The sequence below is a fragment of the Limanda limanda genome, chromosome 5 (assembly GCF_963576545.1).
Source record: "Limanda limanda chromosome 5, fLimLim1.1, whole genome shotgun sequence".
NCBI lineage: Eukaryota > Metazoa > Chordata > Actinopteri > Pleuronectiformes > Pleuronectidae > Limanda > Limanda limanda.
This window is the reverse complement of record NC_083640.1, coordinates 17,929,325-17,947,476: the sequence shown is the minus strand read 5'-3', so window position 1 is coordinate 17,947,476 and position 18,152 is coordinate 17,929,325. Positions and strand designations below refer to the sequence as shown.

Sequence of the window (18,152 nt, the reverse complement as noted above, 5' to 3'; positions counted from 1 at the left end):
TATTGTGCGGTGACGTGTTCCACATATCAAGATCAATAGATATGCAGCTTATGAGTCCATTTGGCCTCAAATACATAATAGATAGTTATGAGTAAATTGTCAGTTTTCCAATTTCTCTTCGCATCCGTTGCCACATTAGCTGAGTGGGCAGTTACTGGACAATGGCGAAACCCAGTGTAGGTGTGGGCCAGTGTTAATCAGCCACATCCGTTTTACACTCCAACAATGGATTGTGACTCTCTGGCAGCCGCCTCTCCATAACCGACGTCAGAGGATAACACCATGACCTGACAGCATCACTCCTAAGGTGAGGGCCCACATCTTCCTGTCTGCATTGTTCTGCAAAAGTGGACTTTTAAGTGGACTTTCAAATGATTGTGGTAATCCTAAATAAACCACAGAGAGAGGAGAGACTGAGAAAGTAATGGCTGGACATGTACACACAAACACAGCCTCCACGGCCACAGACAGTAACAAGTTACAGCAACTTCTACTGATGAGACGAAATAGGAGAAGAAGAAGCAATAGTGTTGATGGGACAGCAATTTGACTTTTTAGACATAAGACATTTTTAGATTAGTTTGTACAGTATGGCTCTGTACTATTTAGTAAACTGTTGATAATTTGTTGAAGGGGCAAATAAGTTTCCCCATTAAGGATAGTTAAAGCTGCGTAGTCTAATCTTGAATCTTACTCTGGTCCAGTTTATGATCCTTATTTTGGTCCAACCAGGGAAGTTACTTGCTTATGGGACGTCTGATGATAGTGACTCATTTGTTTGCACAGTCCTCCAGAAGAAGCCCACGCTGCCCTTCCTGCACCTTACGGGGAATTCACACAAGTGTTTAATTGCAGTGACAAATAAAATAACAAACTGTGACCAATAAGTAAACAACAACAAAACCCTGTGACTCTTTGTTATAGTTGAAGAGTTAAACACCCACCATTTGAAACCAACCACTCAGCATGGCTAATAGTTAAACTGCTGTGTCAAGTCCACATCAGGAGATAAGATGTGTTAATGCAAGAAGGATGTATAGATTCCACAGTACCACAAAGGTTCTAAATGAGTTTGAGTGAATGTAAACACTGGTGTGGCTGCAGTTTTAATGTAAATTAACCTGTGTTCCTATCACGAGATGAAATTAAACACAGTCAGTCAAGTTGTCTGAGCCTAGTGGTGTAGTTGTACATGGAGGAGTGGTATACTCTATACTTCTTATTTTCATTTTTTTCAGGCCATCCAGCAAAGGATGTAAACAGTGTTATAAACAGTGACGTGTGCTCTTGCATTTGTAGTTTACCTAGAAACGGCTTGCAGGACACGAATGAATGATGCACACAACAGGCGATATAGAAGTGGGTATACGCTATGCTGATTTAGAAATAAGTGGTTATACGCCGTGTACCTGCGTATACCCTGCACTACACTACTGTCTGACCCTCTCCTACATCTAATGTTAATATTTGACAGAGAGGGGGGTTGAGATATGGTTATTCTTGCACTAATCTCAAAAGTAGTTGCATATAAATCTGTGGGGTGACTTTCTGGAGTGGACAAAGGAATGAAAGCCAGCAAAGGAAAAGTTGCAGGTATGAGAGTTACAAAAACAAGACAATAATGATGTAGTGGAAGGATGGACACTAAGGGGAAAGTCAAGTTATATTTCTTACATTTTTTTGGAAAATTTCTGAAATAAACTTTTTTATTGTAATACCGCAGAAATCCTCAACTTCTGCTGCTCACAGTGATACGGTACAGTAAAACTTTTTCATTATAATAACTGCAACTGGGCCTTTATTCCACTTGTACTTCTTGCAATTCCAACCAAACCTGAAGACCTGTTTCCAATGAAAATGCATGATAACATATCCAAATAGGTTAGACAGTCATCAAAAACAGGAAGGGAGGGAGCAGTATGGATGCTGTTGGGAGTTTTGGACTACTTTTGAAGTGTTAGTTTGCCCTCTGGTGGCCTGTAGCAGACCAAACTAATTATCTCAAATTTTTGGGTAATTTCTACATCCACAAATCACACCTACCAAGCTTAAGCTTTACAGCTGAATTTGTTTATATGATAAATTGATTAATTGATTTTTTTTGAAGGTGCTGTGACCATTATAACAGGAACAAAATGTACTAAATGTTGGTGTGGACATTATTTCATGCATAACTGTGTCTTTCTTTCCTTTATTCTTTTATAGCTTATTCTTCCTTCTTCATTTAGCCTAATTTGATGAGTCTCCATCAGACGAGTGTCGTCAAAGGAGCCTTCTTCATTTAGGAGAGCTGGATTCCAAGACACACTCACAACTCCAGCTTGATCCTGTGTAACCTTTAGATTCTCAGCATCAGAGATTTCACACTCATCAAATTGTGTAAGAAGTGTAAGAATAAACCAAGAATTGCCTCCTCATCTTCATCACCCTGTTTTTAATACAGCTAGAAGCTAGCTAGCTAACAGCTATTTAGTATTCTACATATTTCTCTTGGTCACTAGTTGTCGTTTGTAAAATAAGATTTACAGGCATCAGATGTGCAAGAGCAAACCTGTGAAATAAATGGCAGTTGTTCCGTAGTGAATATACTCTATATGTCATTTTTACCTATTTGAGTAAAAGCGATTAGAAGGGTAATTATACAAAAAATGATTTTAATTCAAAAAGTATCAAAGGAAATATTTAAATAAGGATTTGTGACGATCAAAATCAAGTGAATTGGGAAATACCTGAAAATAGTAAGTGAGGAAATGCATTCACTGCAAAGATACAGGAAATAAACCCATGTTGTGTATCAAAGGGGTTAAATAAAACAGCTGCATACATAAATCCAGCTGTTACGTTCATGCACTCAAGCCCAACGTCACTGTGTGATACACTGAGAATAAATTCATCACATATTATCTGTGAAGCCCATATTCACAAACTACAATTCTGGTCATAGAGCTCCACAATGTGCTTGAGCTTCCACAATAATGATGGGGAAACTACCATAAACACATGGTATACTGGTGATGTTCCTGTTCCACTGGTGCATGTTTTATCCTCCCGGTTACATATATCGAGGATCTGCTTCTATAATGTGAGCAGTGGCTGGTTTGAACGGCGTCACGACTCGAGCGGACACCTGGAGCTCTGATTGGCTGAGAGCGCAGATCCGGGTACTGCGCTAGAACGAGCCCATTAGCTGAAGGTACCAATATGGCGGAGGTAAGAGGGAAAACAGGGGAGAAGCAATCGATCTTTAATCGATATTTGTACAAATTCTGTCGGGTGTTTTTCACTTTTGTGCCGTCGATTGGCTCCACGACGCTTTTTGCCGTCCGTGGAGCGTGTGTCGCGGCTGGAATGTCAGTTTTATTCCGCTGAAATCTGCTTGAATGTCCGGGCGGATCCTCCACGACCAGGCCGCTGCGCCTCTCAGCTGCTCCGGTGTAGCGGCGGTGTAAATTGATACGTAAATTTTAACGTTAGCTGCGCTGGTTTTTAGAGGAAATAACCGGCTACACTTTGGGTGGGATGGATTCAAACTGTGTGTCCTCTCGCGGGGCTCGACCGGAGACCCCCGGGTGGTGAGGACGAGCCGGCTCCGGGCACCAAGGTGCCGCGCAAACCAAATTAGTGTTTACATTTTGTCGACGGATAGCGTTAACAGCAGGCTCTGGTGGAGGGGCTAGCTTAGATGCTAGCTAGCAGTTTTAGGAGCCGACACCGCTTTGAATCGCCCTGCCTGGAAGTGTCTCTGTGTGTCGCCTCGGATCGAGTCCCACACATGTGATCAGCTCGATGCCGGGGGTTTAAACCCTGGTTCGGTCCCAGTTGTCCTCTTGTGTCGGGCGTTTATTAGCGACTCAGCCCACTAGCCACCTATTGCAGGTAACGTTAGCGGTGCGACCTGCCGAGTAGTGCCGCTGCTCGTACTGCCGGACATTAGAGGCATTTTAGCTTCTCCTGATTTCCATGTATGCTGTTGAATTTCCTGCTTTACAGTTGAACTCGTGTTTCAACCACAGCTTTCATTTATGCCCTGGGTTTCTTCTCTTGCAGGCTTCCCTAGGGAGTTCCAGTCCAGGTAAGGAAACCTCTGCTATAATCTGAATCTGCAAACGTATTTAATTAACTTTGATTATCTAGTCGAGTTTATTTTAATTTTGAAGAGATTTCAAGATGACATGATAGTGTTTGCACAAAGTGCACTGGAGTGTGTTGTCTTAGGAAATGGCTTTGAAATTGACTAAAGCAATCTAACTTATGACGCTGTAATAAGAATGAGACATTAATTATTCTCTCTTTCCCCCCCCTTTCTCTCACTCAGTTGGCTCTTTATCGTCAGAGGACCATGACTTTGACCCAACAGCAGAAATGTTAGTTCATGAGTACGATGACGAGAGGACTCTGGAGGAGGAAGAGTCTTTAGATGGAGGGAGGAACTTCAGATCTGAGATTGCAGATCTGGAAAAGGTGAACTTCAAAATGCCCGTAACAGTTTTTACCTGTGTAAATGGAACACGTGTAAATTTAAGCAGTTGAATTAGCATTTTTGTGCATATGAAAGTTGTGTATGTATCATTTAATTTGAGTAGAAGCCAGAGTGCTCTGTCGTGTATGTAGGGCTGTAAATATTGATGCTGAGATGGCACAAGGAAAAAATGTTAATATTTTAAGACTGTGACAATTGCTTTTGTGGCTTTTATGAGGACAGGGGAACTTGTCAGGTTCATAGCTGCAGATAGTACAAGTAAAATCACTAAAGGTCAATTAAGTAAAAAAAAAAAAGATATTACTTGATAATACTCAGATTATTGTCCTATTGTGATATATTTACATTTGGAATCAAAATAAATCTTGTTTTTCCTCAAAGTTTTTAGAAGTCCCTAACCTTTGGGACCGTTTACGTGAAATATGTAACAATTTTCAATATGAATGTTGTATAGTAATTTAGATTGTGATGGATAAATCTGTAATATGTTTACTTAATTTATTAAGTTTATTAAGTCAACATGATTTTGCCTCTCTCCCTACCAGGAGGGGACCATGCCTTTGGAAGAACTATTGGCCATCTATCGCTACGAGGCATCAGCAGGCTCCAGTATAGACAGCTCGTCAGGAGACCTCACTGATGAGCTGCCAGACATGACTTTGGACAAGGTGAACTTCTGCTGTTCTTCTGTGGTGTTACCCAGCAATTAAATGAGATTTGGGGGAAAACATGAGAAGAAAACAGATACATTTTCATAGATGTCTGTTAACAGTGGACATTATTTTTTCTCTTTAGGAAGAAATAGCTAAAGACTTGCTGTCTGGAGACTACGAGGAGGAGACCCAGTCCTCAGCTGATGATCTGACCCCTTCAGTCACCTCCCATGAGGCCACTGATTTCTTCCCAAGAACACTACGATGTAAGTGATAAGTTACACAAACTAAAGAAGTACTTGTCTGTTTCTTTGCCAGATTAAATCTTGTAATGCAGAACCTGTTTAAAAATGAGTTAAACTTTCAAGACATAAGTTCAAATTTTAGAATAATGCAGAAACTCAATTCTATATATTTTTTAGATGTGTGAAAATGATATATCTATACATCTTAATACATTTTGGCAACTAGTAAACTCTGCAATTAGAACTATTTTAGCTAAGTTTAACATTCACAAACTCAGGGCTTTTCCTAACCGAGCACGGAATTTGACGGAGGCGACTCCGTATTCTCTGCAGGAAAAACCCTGAAAGTGGAATTATTTACAGTCAGATCGAACCGTTGAATTCAAGTGACGGGGAAAGTTGTCTCAAGACTTTTGAATTCCACTTTAAAATTGCGTTTCTAATAATTTCTGTACTCGCTTAATTATAGTCATGCACAAAGAGCTGCATCAAATTTATGAGCTGGCAAAAAAAAATGCTGTTCAACGATGTGTCATTGAACAGAATGGCCCGGTCTTATATCAGTTTTGTCTTGGTTTGATATAAGAAGTAAAGATTTAAAGTAGTTAATGTGTCAGTGATTTTTATTATAGCAGTGGAAATGGCAAGATCAATTATTACAGTACTACATTTGACAATTAAATCATGCCACCCAGTCTGAGTTGTGCCCCTTTTGTGTAAAGGTATTCAGCTGACGTTGTTTATATGTTATTTTACAGCCAACGCCATATCGGATGGTGACAAAGAGTCGGAGTGTGATGAAGATGGCCCAAGCCCAGAAGACTCCAGAAAGGTAAACAACACTTTTCAACTTGAAACACATTTATCCATGAAATCTGAAATTACATAGTTCAGTTCAGATTATTCAGAACATTTTTATACAGTCAAAAAAAACACATATTCAGTTACATAAATTAAACGGGATTAATTATTAATTTTCCATCCAAACCAACCAATAAACCAAAGTATTGTTTGAATATCCTTAGGGCTAAGTTAACTACATCTTTCATGCGGATTCTGTACCAGTTTAGTTGTAGGTTCAAATATAATGTTTTTGTCTTTCTATTAAAGGAAATAATGGTGGGAACACAGTACCAAGCAGAGGTTCCTTATTGCCTCTGTCACTACAAAGATGGGGAGAAAGGTAACTTCCGCATTTCTGTTTCTAGAGCTTACGCCTTATATGTTGTTTAATGTGACAACACAATGTGACTAATGTCCCTGTGATGTACTTTCTTTTGCAGTTTATGATGATGAAGATGAGTTATTGTGGAGCCCAGGTACAATGGCTGAAAACAAGGTCAGGGGTTTTCTGTCTGAAGTGTTGTCACGAACAACAGATGAAAAGATAGGATTTGACAAACCAGGGATGCACGTTCGAGACAATGAGCAGGTCAGTCATGTCATTATCAAACCTTTCATGTTTAACCTTAGTGATGAGCAGATACACAATGTATGTGAGTGTAGACATCGTTTTATCGTTAAGCCAGTTACCATGTCCTGCTTAAAGTTGATTTCTGAGTTCTGCAAATAATTTATTTCTAAGGTACACACAATATTCCGGTTTTGACCACTCCACTCTTTCCTCATAGGCCTTGCATGAGCTAATCAAGTGTAACTACAGCACCCGCGAAGCATCAGAGAGATACTGCAGCCGCATTAAGTCCTCGAAAGGTAAGAGAAGAAAATGGTGGTTTAATTTGTCTTATGTAGATTTGTTGTACCAGCCAGGCAAACTTAAATCACAGAAAAATATTTTCTAGGGTCCTGTGGCAATTATATAGTTGTTTACTATAAATGCATCGGCTAAAAAGTTTTCTCCTAATGATATTTAAACACATAATAGATTATAAACAGAACATAAGCTTCCATCGAGGGAAAATAACCTGCATCACTTAACTTCAACATTGTACTGGGTAGATGACAACAAAAGTAGATTTGAGTGACCACTTGTTGAAGTTTAGTGAGTTTTCTAGGCTCACTCGTTACCTTTAGTTTATAAATGTCCACAGCAAGCATCAGACTCATCCAATGATTATTTGACAGGATTTTTCTGTCACACATGAGCTGAGATGGAGCGAGAATTCAGAACGGATTTCTATTGCATAATCTTTACCATCTTGATAAAGCACACATCAAGGAAAATGAAAAAATTACATCCAAATAAAATACACTTAATATTTAAATAATGAAAGTTAAATATGACACAAATCCCCTGTAGTACTTGTGTCTAACACTCATTAATCTTTTAATCTCTGGTTTATTGATATTCTTATTGAGATTGTGCACTCCTGAATATAATACGTATAAGGTCCATGGCAATGGGTCCGCAAATGAATTTGTAACATTTTTAATTGGCAACCTTTTTATAACAATAGGAACATCTCATCCCACTGGAAGACTACTTGGAAATCCTTCAGTCCCATGAAACAGTTTTTACCTCCTCATTCTTTGACGTTTGATTTTGCAATGATGATCATAAGATACTTGATTGAGCCCCAGGGGGGACCTTGGATTTTGTTAGTTGCTCCAACCCAAGAATTGAAATATATACATACAAATATACAGACCAAGAATTATAATAAATAGAAATGCAAGATATAAATATGTAAAACACGTGCACTTTGTGTGTTATACATCAAAAGCATGTTGATCCTCAAACATCACGAGGAAGACTTTGGTAACCTAGTTTTTCTTTATATAAAAAGACAGTTTTGGGCTAATATAGATTGACTATAATTTTCCTGATGTTCTTAATCTTTTGTTTTGCATCATGAGATTGTGCATCAATATATAATTGGTTTTCTGGTTTCCTTTCAGGAAAATCTCCTCCCTGGTCAGAAGATGAATGCAAGAACTTTGAACATGCACTACAGATGTATGACAAAAATTTCCACCTCATACAGAAACACAAAGTGAGTTTGATTTACTTACCGATTTTCTTAATGCATTTCGCTGCATATAAAGCTGTGAGAGTATCTCATTCCTTTTTTAATGATTTCCTTTCCCCCCTTAGGTCCCAACACGAACTGTAGCAGAATGTGTGGCGTTTTATTACATGTGGAAGAAGTCGGAGCGCTTCGACTTCTTTGTGCAGCAGAATCGGTTTGGAAAGAAAAAATACAGCAGCTATCCCGGTGTAACGTAAGTGACAGGGGAAGACACCCATCTGTGTTAGGTTCATATTTGTGTCTATGTTTAATACAATGAGCTTTGAAAAAACACTGCTCTCATGCGATGTCTGAGGAACTGAGGGAAATCTCAGGGTACAAGGTCATGAGGGGAAGTCTGAAGCAATGGTGATCACAGGAGACAAACCCCAAACAGTGAGACGGAGAGACGAAATTCAGATGGCCAAAAAGGTCTTTAGGTACTTGGGCGTCATTCTGAGTACTAACTCTTCTTGATTATACAAATCTAATTATGATAAACTAATTTCTCAGAAAGATGGGGGATGCTCCCCCTACCTCAGCCACCTACTTTGGACCAATGGACCCAAAGACTCTAGGTTGTAAACCGTATGGAAAATATAACAGTGGATGGATATTTATTTAGAGAGATGGTGGTCTGTCATAAGGTATTAAGCAAAGTGAACATATTGTATTTATTTGTTGTATTTTTTTGGGCACTTTGGAATATGAATGTAACCCCTCAACTCATTACATATCATATGTTGCATAGGTAATTTCTCTTTCGTATTTTGAGACCAAGACTACTTGTATGCATGTCATACTGTGTGAGACTCACTGTCAAGGAGCTTGTTTTGATAAATGTTGTCTTGTGTTCAGTGACCTGATGGACCGGCTGGTGGATGAAGCGGAAGGACTGGCAGTGGACAGTTCCTCCTCAGTGTGTTCGGGAGCTGGTGGAGGAGGAAGACTGGAGACGACCACCGACCAGCTGAGCCTGCTCAACTCCATCACTGCCAGCGACCTCACAGGTCAGTCATGGGACAAGCTTCAGAAGCTAGAAATACTTGAAACTATTGTATTAATTTTCCTCCTTTGTAAGATAACGTTTTTCAGGAGTCAATGTGTTTCTTGCAAAATGTCTTCCACTTCTTGAGTGTTAATTGAGTGGCCTGTCTCCTTGCAGCTTTGAGTAACAGTGTAGCCACAGTGTGCAGCCCTGCCGAGGTGAGCTGTCTCGACTCCTACAGCTTCCCGCCATTGGAAAGTCTTCATCGTGGGTCCCTTAACCACGACGAATCCCTCGGGTTCCCTTCCAACGGTGCAGACACCGACTGCCTCAACATGCTTGACGCCGGCTTCTACCACACTGACCTGGGCCAGCTAGGAGGAGGGTGCGGCAACAAGGACTGCGAGCGGCCCTCAAAGAGACTCAAGTTGGCGCTGCCTGACTCCTTTATCAATGACGTGTCTGTGGGTAACCTTGGAGTTGACTTCGAGGCGCGACGGACAACGACGCACCACCATCGAATCACAGGGGCCAAAATGGCAGTATCCGTCACAGACTTTGGGAGCTTGGCTGGCAACGGCGAGCCCAACGGGTTTCTGGGAGCACATGCACGGCATCACACACAGCACACTGCAGCACTTCAATCGGAGTGATCTTCCTCCCTTGCTCTTCTTTTGAAACCCCTTATCTTGCTTGTACATAAGACTGAACTCACTGGAGAATCCAATTTGTTTAAATTCTATTATATATATATATATATATATATATCTATATATATGTATATGAATATACTTTGTTTTCATTTTTTGTGTAATATGACATCAGTGATGTCTATCATATAGAACTAAAATCTTGATTTCTCTCAAGAGTTTATATAGCCATTTATTTAATTTTTTTTGCGGTCTTGAGATGTGGAACGTCCATGTACAGTGGGGCCCAGCGGCTGCAGTAGGAGAGTTGTGTATCTTCCTCCCCGACATCTACACACGTCTTCACAGCTACAATATGTTATCCTGCCATTTCCAGCTGCCAAAACTGGTTTAGTTCTCTGCCTCTAGTTTTTAGCATGTAGTTGCCTGCTTTGTTTTTTGAAGTGGTACTTTTTTTTCCTTTTAAATTAGTGTTCGGTTTACAGGTACTGTTCAGTAACCAGACTAGTCCTAAAGATTTTATTTGTCTCCAAATAAAATGGCTAGATATTGTATGAAGAACAACACTAGCACAGAGATTAGCTTGAAGACCAGGATGTTTTTGGCTTCAGCTGCTGAGACGTTCCAACTTGGTTTTCCTTTTTTTATTTAATTTTTTTTTATTATCTCCTGTGGAAGCTTTTCTTTAGTTCGTCTGTTTTATTTTTTAAATCGTTTAAAGGGGCCAAATTGGAACATTTGAATGTTTGCTACAGTTCATATTAATAATCCTTCTAGTCAAACCCAAATTATAGTCCAATATTTTATATATTTTCTATTCTAAACGGGTGAAAAATTACTTGTCCAGAGTAAAATGGTGGGAGTCATCTTGTTGAATATCAAGTTATTTTTTAAATATAAATCCTGCCTCTTCCTTGGAGGCTATCGTTCCGACAAACCATAATGGCAATACTGCAATGCAAGCATATTAGTTGGGTTTAAACACCGACATCAACTTGCACAGTAAAGTACTTTTACTGTTGAGATTTAATTAAATCCTTTCAGCTCATGTTTTCAATTTGGCAATTTGAGCTGTGTATGTTCTTAAGTTAAATGTTAGATTATGTTCCTAAATCACGTAGCGCCCCTTTCAGACCACTTAGCATTCTTAGGTTAGCCAGCTAGCAGTATTATCTCTTTATTTAAAGCCACTTCAGATTTTTGTATTCAACCTCTGCCTAACATGTACTCGGTGTAGAACTCCTTGTATAATCGGGTCTACAATTTCTCTGAGTCTAGTAGCAGAGATGGAGCCGTATTTATCTTGACTTGAGTCCATAATTGTGAACTGTAAAATGTTTAGCGGGTCATTGTCAGTCGAGTTGGATGCAGTAGTAGTGTTTACTTAATTTATCTATGCATTGTGCTATGAAAAATTAGTTTGTTTCAGGGGTTCATCATGTTCGTCGTGTCCATAGTTGTAGTATTACACCGTTTTGTATGTACAGACATGATTCACGCCTCTACGTCATCTTTTAGGTTCGATCAAGTAAATTCAGTTTCCAAGCCCAGTGTCATCAGAGAAGATATTCCCTTTCGCGTTTCATGTAAATAATTAGCAAATAGCCTTTAAAAGTCTATTAACTGACCTCTTACACTTGTGAATCTGTGTTGATACGAAGTTTTTAATTTGATTCCTTGTCAAAAAGGCAATAATTTGTAGATATGTACAGATATATTTTGAGTTGCGCATTTTACCGGTTGACTTGGTGTTTTAATTTTATTTTCTTTCTCTCTGGAAAAGTCATGATACCCACACACCAGGACATGGCTGAAACCACGCATGCCAGCTGCGTCCGCTTCTCAAGTGTACCACTCAAAACGGCTTTACCCGAAGACGTATTGATATTACTCAGTGTTGCAGGTTTGCATTTGAAACTTGCAGCCGTGTGTAAAAGACGCTCATCTTCTTCTTTCCTTGAAAAAACTCTTTTTACATGTCGTCTATTTGTCTTGATGGTAAAGGGATGGCTGCTGCTCTTAATGTATGTGGAGAGCTCATTTCTCTTTGAATGCAATGTGCATAATGCAGTAGGTCCTCCAAGCTCTTCTAGCTTTAGCAGTGCAGTGATATTTATTTCACCTGTGGTTTGTACAAAGACTCAGAAAACCTGTCAGAATGTTAAGGCCATTAAGTAGTAGAAGTAGGTTTTTCACCACCCTGTGAACTCTCAAAAATGTGATATTTTATTGATATGAGACTTGTGCGTGCAAGCACTAAACAAATTTATTTTATATTTTGTATTGTGTTTTGAAGTTTAAAGACAAAATATAGCAGTTGTTTTGAAAAAGAAAACTCCAGTCCTTTGACGAAAACAAAACCACCTTTGTGAATAAAAACCAACAAAACTTAAAAATGTATATCCAGAAATATAGACAATCAAAAACTTCACTGAGAATTGTTCAAGAAGCTATCTTTATTGTTTATAAGAATTGTACATAAACATTGAGTTGTTTTTTTTCTTTTGTTAAACATTATTTTGTATTTTCTGTTGTACTTTAATACCTTGTGTACAGATCCAGAAATAAAGCTCTGGAAAATGTTCAGAGATGAACGCATGTTCTTTTATCATCATAAGGAAGTTGTGAAGGATGTGGTTTTATTTACAAACTCACATGAACAGACTCAAAGGCTCATAACTGATGTATGTAGAATGGCCCCCTAAAATAGCACATTACTGTGCCATGGTACAACTTAAGCTGCATGTTTATAACACGATGCAGGTTGGTGAGAGAGAGAATGAGAGACATATCCAATCTAAACAGCCAGCAAAACAAACAAATAGTAACCAACGCAAATGCTAAAAGCAAACGTTACTAAAATGTTTTAAAAAGTAACATCAAGTAAAAAGTTGCCTCATTTTGTGTAATGAGATGATAACTATAATTCATGTTTCGGGTGCAAAGATTGAGATTTCTTCCAAAAAGACGAAGTCAGCAGAGAGAGAAAGCTGAGGGAGGCAACAAAGCTGAGCTCAACATTGCAGAACTTGTTGTTTTATGAAGCTTTGTGATAGGAATGACAAACATTTCTGACTTAATCACTTACTACTGACGCCTCTATTTAAAAAGCCTTTGTTTGGAATTGAATGCTTTTAATTTTCCTTGAACCTCACTCGGGGAACGCTGTAGAGACACTGAGCCAAAACACGTCTTTTCTTGTTAAATGTCAAGTGTAATCAGTAAAACTGGTGTTGTCACGAGTTTATTACCAAGTGGGAACATTTCCACACTGGGGCCTCCCTAATGCTGACAACTGGTTATTCCTCATCTCGGTCTCCTGAGAGGAATAGGCAGAGTCAGCAAGTCCTCAGCCAGAGTCACTTCTACACCACTATCCTGCAGAGCCTCTTCCGCCTGTCGCTTCAGCTCTGACACGTCGTCCTCGTCTCCCTCTTTCTGCAGGGAGCTGGGTTTGTACCTCTGACTGAAGTGGTACAGCACCAGCTTCCGTGCACTGCAAGCACCTGCCACTGCTGCTGCCATGCCAGGCGTGCTGTGTCCGTGGTCCACTGCTTTCTCCTGGTGCTCATTCCCCAGAGTTGCCTCGTGAACCAGAACGTCCGCTCCATAGCACAGACTCAGCGCTCCTTCCCCGAGAACTGAGCTGCAGTCTCCGAAAATGCAGACTTTCCTGCCTGGAATGGATTCCTCCTGCACGTCAGTAGGCAGCACCACACGCCCACTTCCCAAAGTAACGGACTCGCCAGCTTTGAGACGGCCATAGAGAGGCCCTGGTTTCAGGCCTGACACAAGGAGAGACCAGTGTTACCTGTGTGTAATTCAGAATCCAGAAACTACAGGACCTCAACATTATTTTCAATACAGAATAAAAATCAACTGAATTAAGTAGACATAATGTACATACAGTTAATACTTTGTCAAAATGACCATTATATTCTTACCCAGTTCCTTCAGTACTTCAGTTTTCAGTCTTCCGGGACGATCGTGTTCCTTAATGCAAAAACCAAAGGAAGGGACACGGTGGAACAGCCTGAACGCCTTGACCACAAACTTCTTGTCTTCAAACAGGAGGTAACTGTCACTAGAGACGTCCAGAGGGATCGTCCTGCCCGGTCGCTCCTGCGGGTGCAGAGGTCCCTTCTCTGCCGTCATCTGGGAAGAGAAAAATCACAATCAATTTTCAGAGGCTATAAACTGTATGTTTGGGCTCAGTTATTCTGTGGTCTACACTATTCTGGGGTTTGCTGTAAACAGAATAAAGGCTTGATTGAACTTTGTTGGGCGTGACTTTTTTAAGCGAGGGGCCAAATCTTCGGATAAAAGCTAGTGGCCTTTTAAGAATGGCTCCAATCATTGATGACAACAACACACCTGAAAACAACACAGGAATCCAGTCCCTTAAAATGTAGTGAAGTGTACTGTGATGTTTTACCAGACAAGAAAACACCACAAACAGTCACTTACCTCCAGACTGAGCTGTCCCTCCTCTGGACTCTGGTCAGCTGTGGGCTCCAGCTCATGAACTGCGTCAACAAACACATGTCGATGAAAGTCAGAGCAGATTTATTATGATATGACATTGAAGCGTCTTGACCTCACAATGTAAAGTGCAATTGAAAGTACAATGAATACTCTTTATAAATGAGTTGATTAAGTTGCAGGTGGTAAAAGATTAAAATGAAGTTTATTGTTTTTATGAAACAGCTATTTTCTATTTATGTGAAAGAGTTGAACTTCAGTTTTAAAAAGCATCATGCATGTTGGTCTTATTGATATTTCAAACCTGCCTGCATAAGGGAAGAGCAGCTGTGACCCCGTGAGGCCGAGTGTCACCCTGAGAAAGTGCCGGAGGCCCCGGGGCCCGTAGATGTCCACACAGTTCAGGGCCTGCTGAGCGTCGGGGTTGGTGTTGAGGCTGATGGTGCAGAGCAGACCGGGCAGGCCGAACAGGTGGTCTCCATGCAAGTGGGAGATGAAAACCTTGGAGATTCGCCCTGGTTAGAAAACATGACGCATTATAATGATCGTGGTGGCAGCTGAAAGTGGACTATGATTACAACAAGACTACTTGATATATATATATACAATACGTCTACTCACATATATTGCACCATTACTTATCTTTATCCCTCTATCTTGGTCTTTACATTTAGTACAGGTCCTGGGGAAGATTTGTATGCACTTCATTTACCGGAGAATATCTCAACTGTTATAGACTAATATGACCCCACTGAGCAACGTGGGATGTGTGCCAAAATCTTTATCCAGGATAATATTATCACACCACATGTGAATGGGACTTTTTTTCCCTTTATATATATCCTCATCAATTTCTACCATGTTAAGGTTCATATTAAGAGAAATACTTTTTGTATTACACTTTGTCTAAAAAGTAATATTAAAATATGCAAATGAAGCGATATCTCATTATATATGCGTACATAAACCCTTGAAGCTACAGATTTTCTGAGGTGATCACAATGTTCACAATGACCATGGTTATAAGGTCATAGAAGAGTGTAAGCATTCTGATTTGATATAAATAAAATGGCTAAAAAAAGTTACAACTATTACCTATTACATACAACTTGCAACATACAGGAATTGCCAGTTATTTATTAACCTAAACTTTAAAAGCTTACATTTCCTAGCTGTTCTAAATATGGCTGTCATCACGTCATCACCTCCAACTTTATTTTCAACAAAAGTTTACTTGGCAGCCATAGTGACCTAAGGTCATAGCAGAGCACATGGCTGTCAAGCAAGGTGCCTCCCAGCACTACATGCGCTGACTGGGTGTGATACAACCAGCAAAATTTCAGCTAAACTTGCAGCTCTGAACACTGTCCACAAACCAGACAACTCTGTCTGATTCTCAATTTCAACTGTCCACAGCTAACAGAGAGTGCAATACAAACGGTGGAAACATTCTTGGTCAAATGTCTCAAACCATCAACAGACATGGAGACATTTGACGACCTGCGCATTGCTGCGTTCGATAGTAATGTCCTCAAGATGGACTTTGAGAGGACTGCTTGCACCTCAACTAATGCAAGAAAACATATACAAAGAGCCTATTATCAACAGCAGCTTTGGGTCCAAGCACCATTTACAGACGCCACATCAATCTTAAATGCATATGCTTATGGTTTTGTAAGAAAGGGCAGTTTATTAGTCCCTGAGATTGTAATCTCAAAACCTGAAGGTTTGCCAGATCCCTGCTCATGTGGCAAGTGTGCACACAAGAATGCAAGTACTGCAAATGCAAGGGAGGCAATAGTTGTAAAAAATCCTATCACTGAATGAGCTCTCATCATCATCCCCATACCTGGACTCCTACCAGTACCTGGACCTAAAGTGTTACCTTGCAACACAGGGAATAAACCTGCTGTTTTGTATTTTTCACTTTAAGTTAACGTTCCAATGATAACAGCAACACACACAGCATCCACCCTGGACATCTACAGAGACACAATTAGAAATATCAAACCAGAATTCTTTCATTTTAAACATTGTGATCACCTAAGAAAATCTGTAGCTTCAATAGTTTATAAGTACGCATATTTAATGAGATATTGCCTAATTTGCATATTTTATTTTATTTTTGAGACAAAGTGTAATACAAAAAGTATTTCTCTTAATATGAACATTAATCTGGTAGAAATTGATGAGGATATCTATAAAGGAAAAAAAAAGTCCTTTTCACCTGTAGTGTGATAATAGTGTCACCTATAGTGGTCATTTTCAGGACTTTCGTCCCGGATAGAGATTTTGGCACACATCCCACGTTGTTCAGTGGGGTCATATTAGTCTATAACAGTTGAGATATTCTCCGGTAAATGAAGCGCATACAAATCTTTCCCAGGACCTAGACTAATTGAAAAATCTCCAAATCTATACAGTAAAAATGTTCTCTCTCTGAACTTATTGAGCAAAGTGTTTTTACAGTACTTTGAAGTATCCTGAAATGATCTATTACACAGTGAAAATGTTGGACTTTACTTTGAAAAATCTCCAAATCTATACAGTAAAAATGTTTGATATTCAGTATGTAGGTAGTCAGAGAGGTCCTGAACAAAGGCATATCAGTCCCTCTCTGAACTTATTGGGCAAAGTGTTTTAACAGTACTTCGAAGTATCCAGAAATTACCTACTTTAAATGTGTAATTTTTATTTTGTAAAATCTCATAATTGATAATGTCAAAATTGTATTAATAAAAAGGACACAGGTAAGACAATATATACTTGTTGTGACTTTAATCCAAGAAATTATGTTTCAATAATGCATTTTGTATAGGCTCCATGTCAACAGTTTATTTTGAAAACCGGTCGTAGGCCCACATCTGTTCTTCCTCTAAAACTTCGAGTTCTCCGTTGCCTTCCCCTTCCTGGGCGGTTTGTATGCGTTTACCATTATATGCACAGTAGAATTTCTGTGTCGGCTGATTTGACCACAGAGATGCGAGTGTCGGCTGGCTTGACCACAGTAAAATCCATCTTGTTTTAAAATGTCAATTACTTAGACAAGAGTTTTTGATCATGTATAAAACAAGAGTACAGCTCGAGTTCATTCATTCCAATTAGATATCTTAAAAGTACTTTTAAGACTTTTATCTGAGAAGTAGTGAAGTGGGGGCGGGGCTGCGGAGGCGCTGGAGCCGCGGGGACTCACCGGCTCGGAGCGGGCTCCTCATCAGCTGGGTCTGGGTCCCCTCCCCGCAGTCGAACAGCCAGCAGTCCCCCTCCGTCCGCAGCACCAGGGCCGAGGCCCCGCGGTGAGGCGACGGGTAGGCCGAGCCGGTCCCCAGGAAAGTCACATCCATGGTCATCCTCCCCGGAAGTAACAGGGAGACCTGATGGGGAAGTGTTTTTAAATGGTCCTCGTACTGAGACAGGAGAGCGTCATGCTGGCTTTGAACACACAGTCGCACGGTGATGGCGTCAGAGGAGCGACGGTGAGGCGTTCAATATAGGTAAAATAGCACGGAAATGTCTCCATTAAGACATTTCTACATTGAAATTGTTTTATTTTAAATATTTATACACACGAGATTTGCATAAAAAGTGAAACAAAAAATTCCAAAATGAATTAAAGCTTATATCTTTACTGTGGCGACATTTTCTTGTCACAGCCACATTTTACATATTTGTATCAAAGAGAAAA

The 18,152-nt window shown here is 39.9% G+C and overlaps 2 protein-coding genes across 2 annotated transcripts; one reads left to right on the top strand and one right to left on the bottom strand.

Annotated features, from left to right (window-relative positions):
* The first annotated feature begins 3,200 nt into the window (after positions 1-3,200).
* mier3b (mesoderm induction early response 1, family member 3 b) lies at positions 3,201-10,054 on the top strand. The gene is made up of 13 exons (XM_061071615.1): positions 3,201-3,210; positions 4,048-4,072; positions 4,316-4,461; positions 5,026-5,148; positions 5,276-5,399; positions 6,137-6,210; positions 6,489-6,561; positions 6,662-6,810; positions 7,010-7,091; positions 8,238-8,332; positions 8,434-8,561; positions 9,206-9,357; positions 9,513-10,054. The coding sequence occupies exons 1-13, from the start codon at positions 3,202-3,204 to the stop codon at positions 9,986-9,988; spliced, it is 1,656 nt and encodes a 551-aa protein (XP_060927598.1). The 5' UTR covers position 3,201; the 3' UTR covers positions 9,989-10,054.
* Positions 10,055-12,417: 2,363 nt separating this feature from the next.
* On the bottom strand, positions 12,418-17,901 carry elac1 (elaC ribonuclease Z 1). The gene is made up of 5 exons (XM_061071229.1): positions 17,661-17,901; positions 14,776-14,982; positions 14,453-14,511; positions 13,930-14,140; positions 12,418-13,770 (listed from the first exon to the last, which is right to left on the bottom strand). Exons 1-5 carry the CDS (start codon positions 17,815-17,817, stop codon positions 13,292-13,294), a joined length of 1,113 nt encoding a protein of 370 aa, XP_060927212.1. The 5' UTR covers positions 17,818-17,901; the 3' UTR covers positions 12,418-13,291.
* Positions 17,902-18,152: the final 251 nt, after the last annotated feature.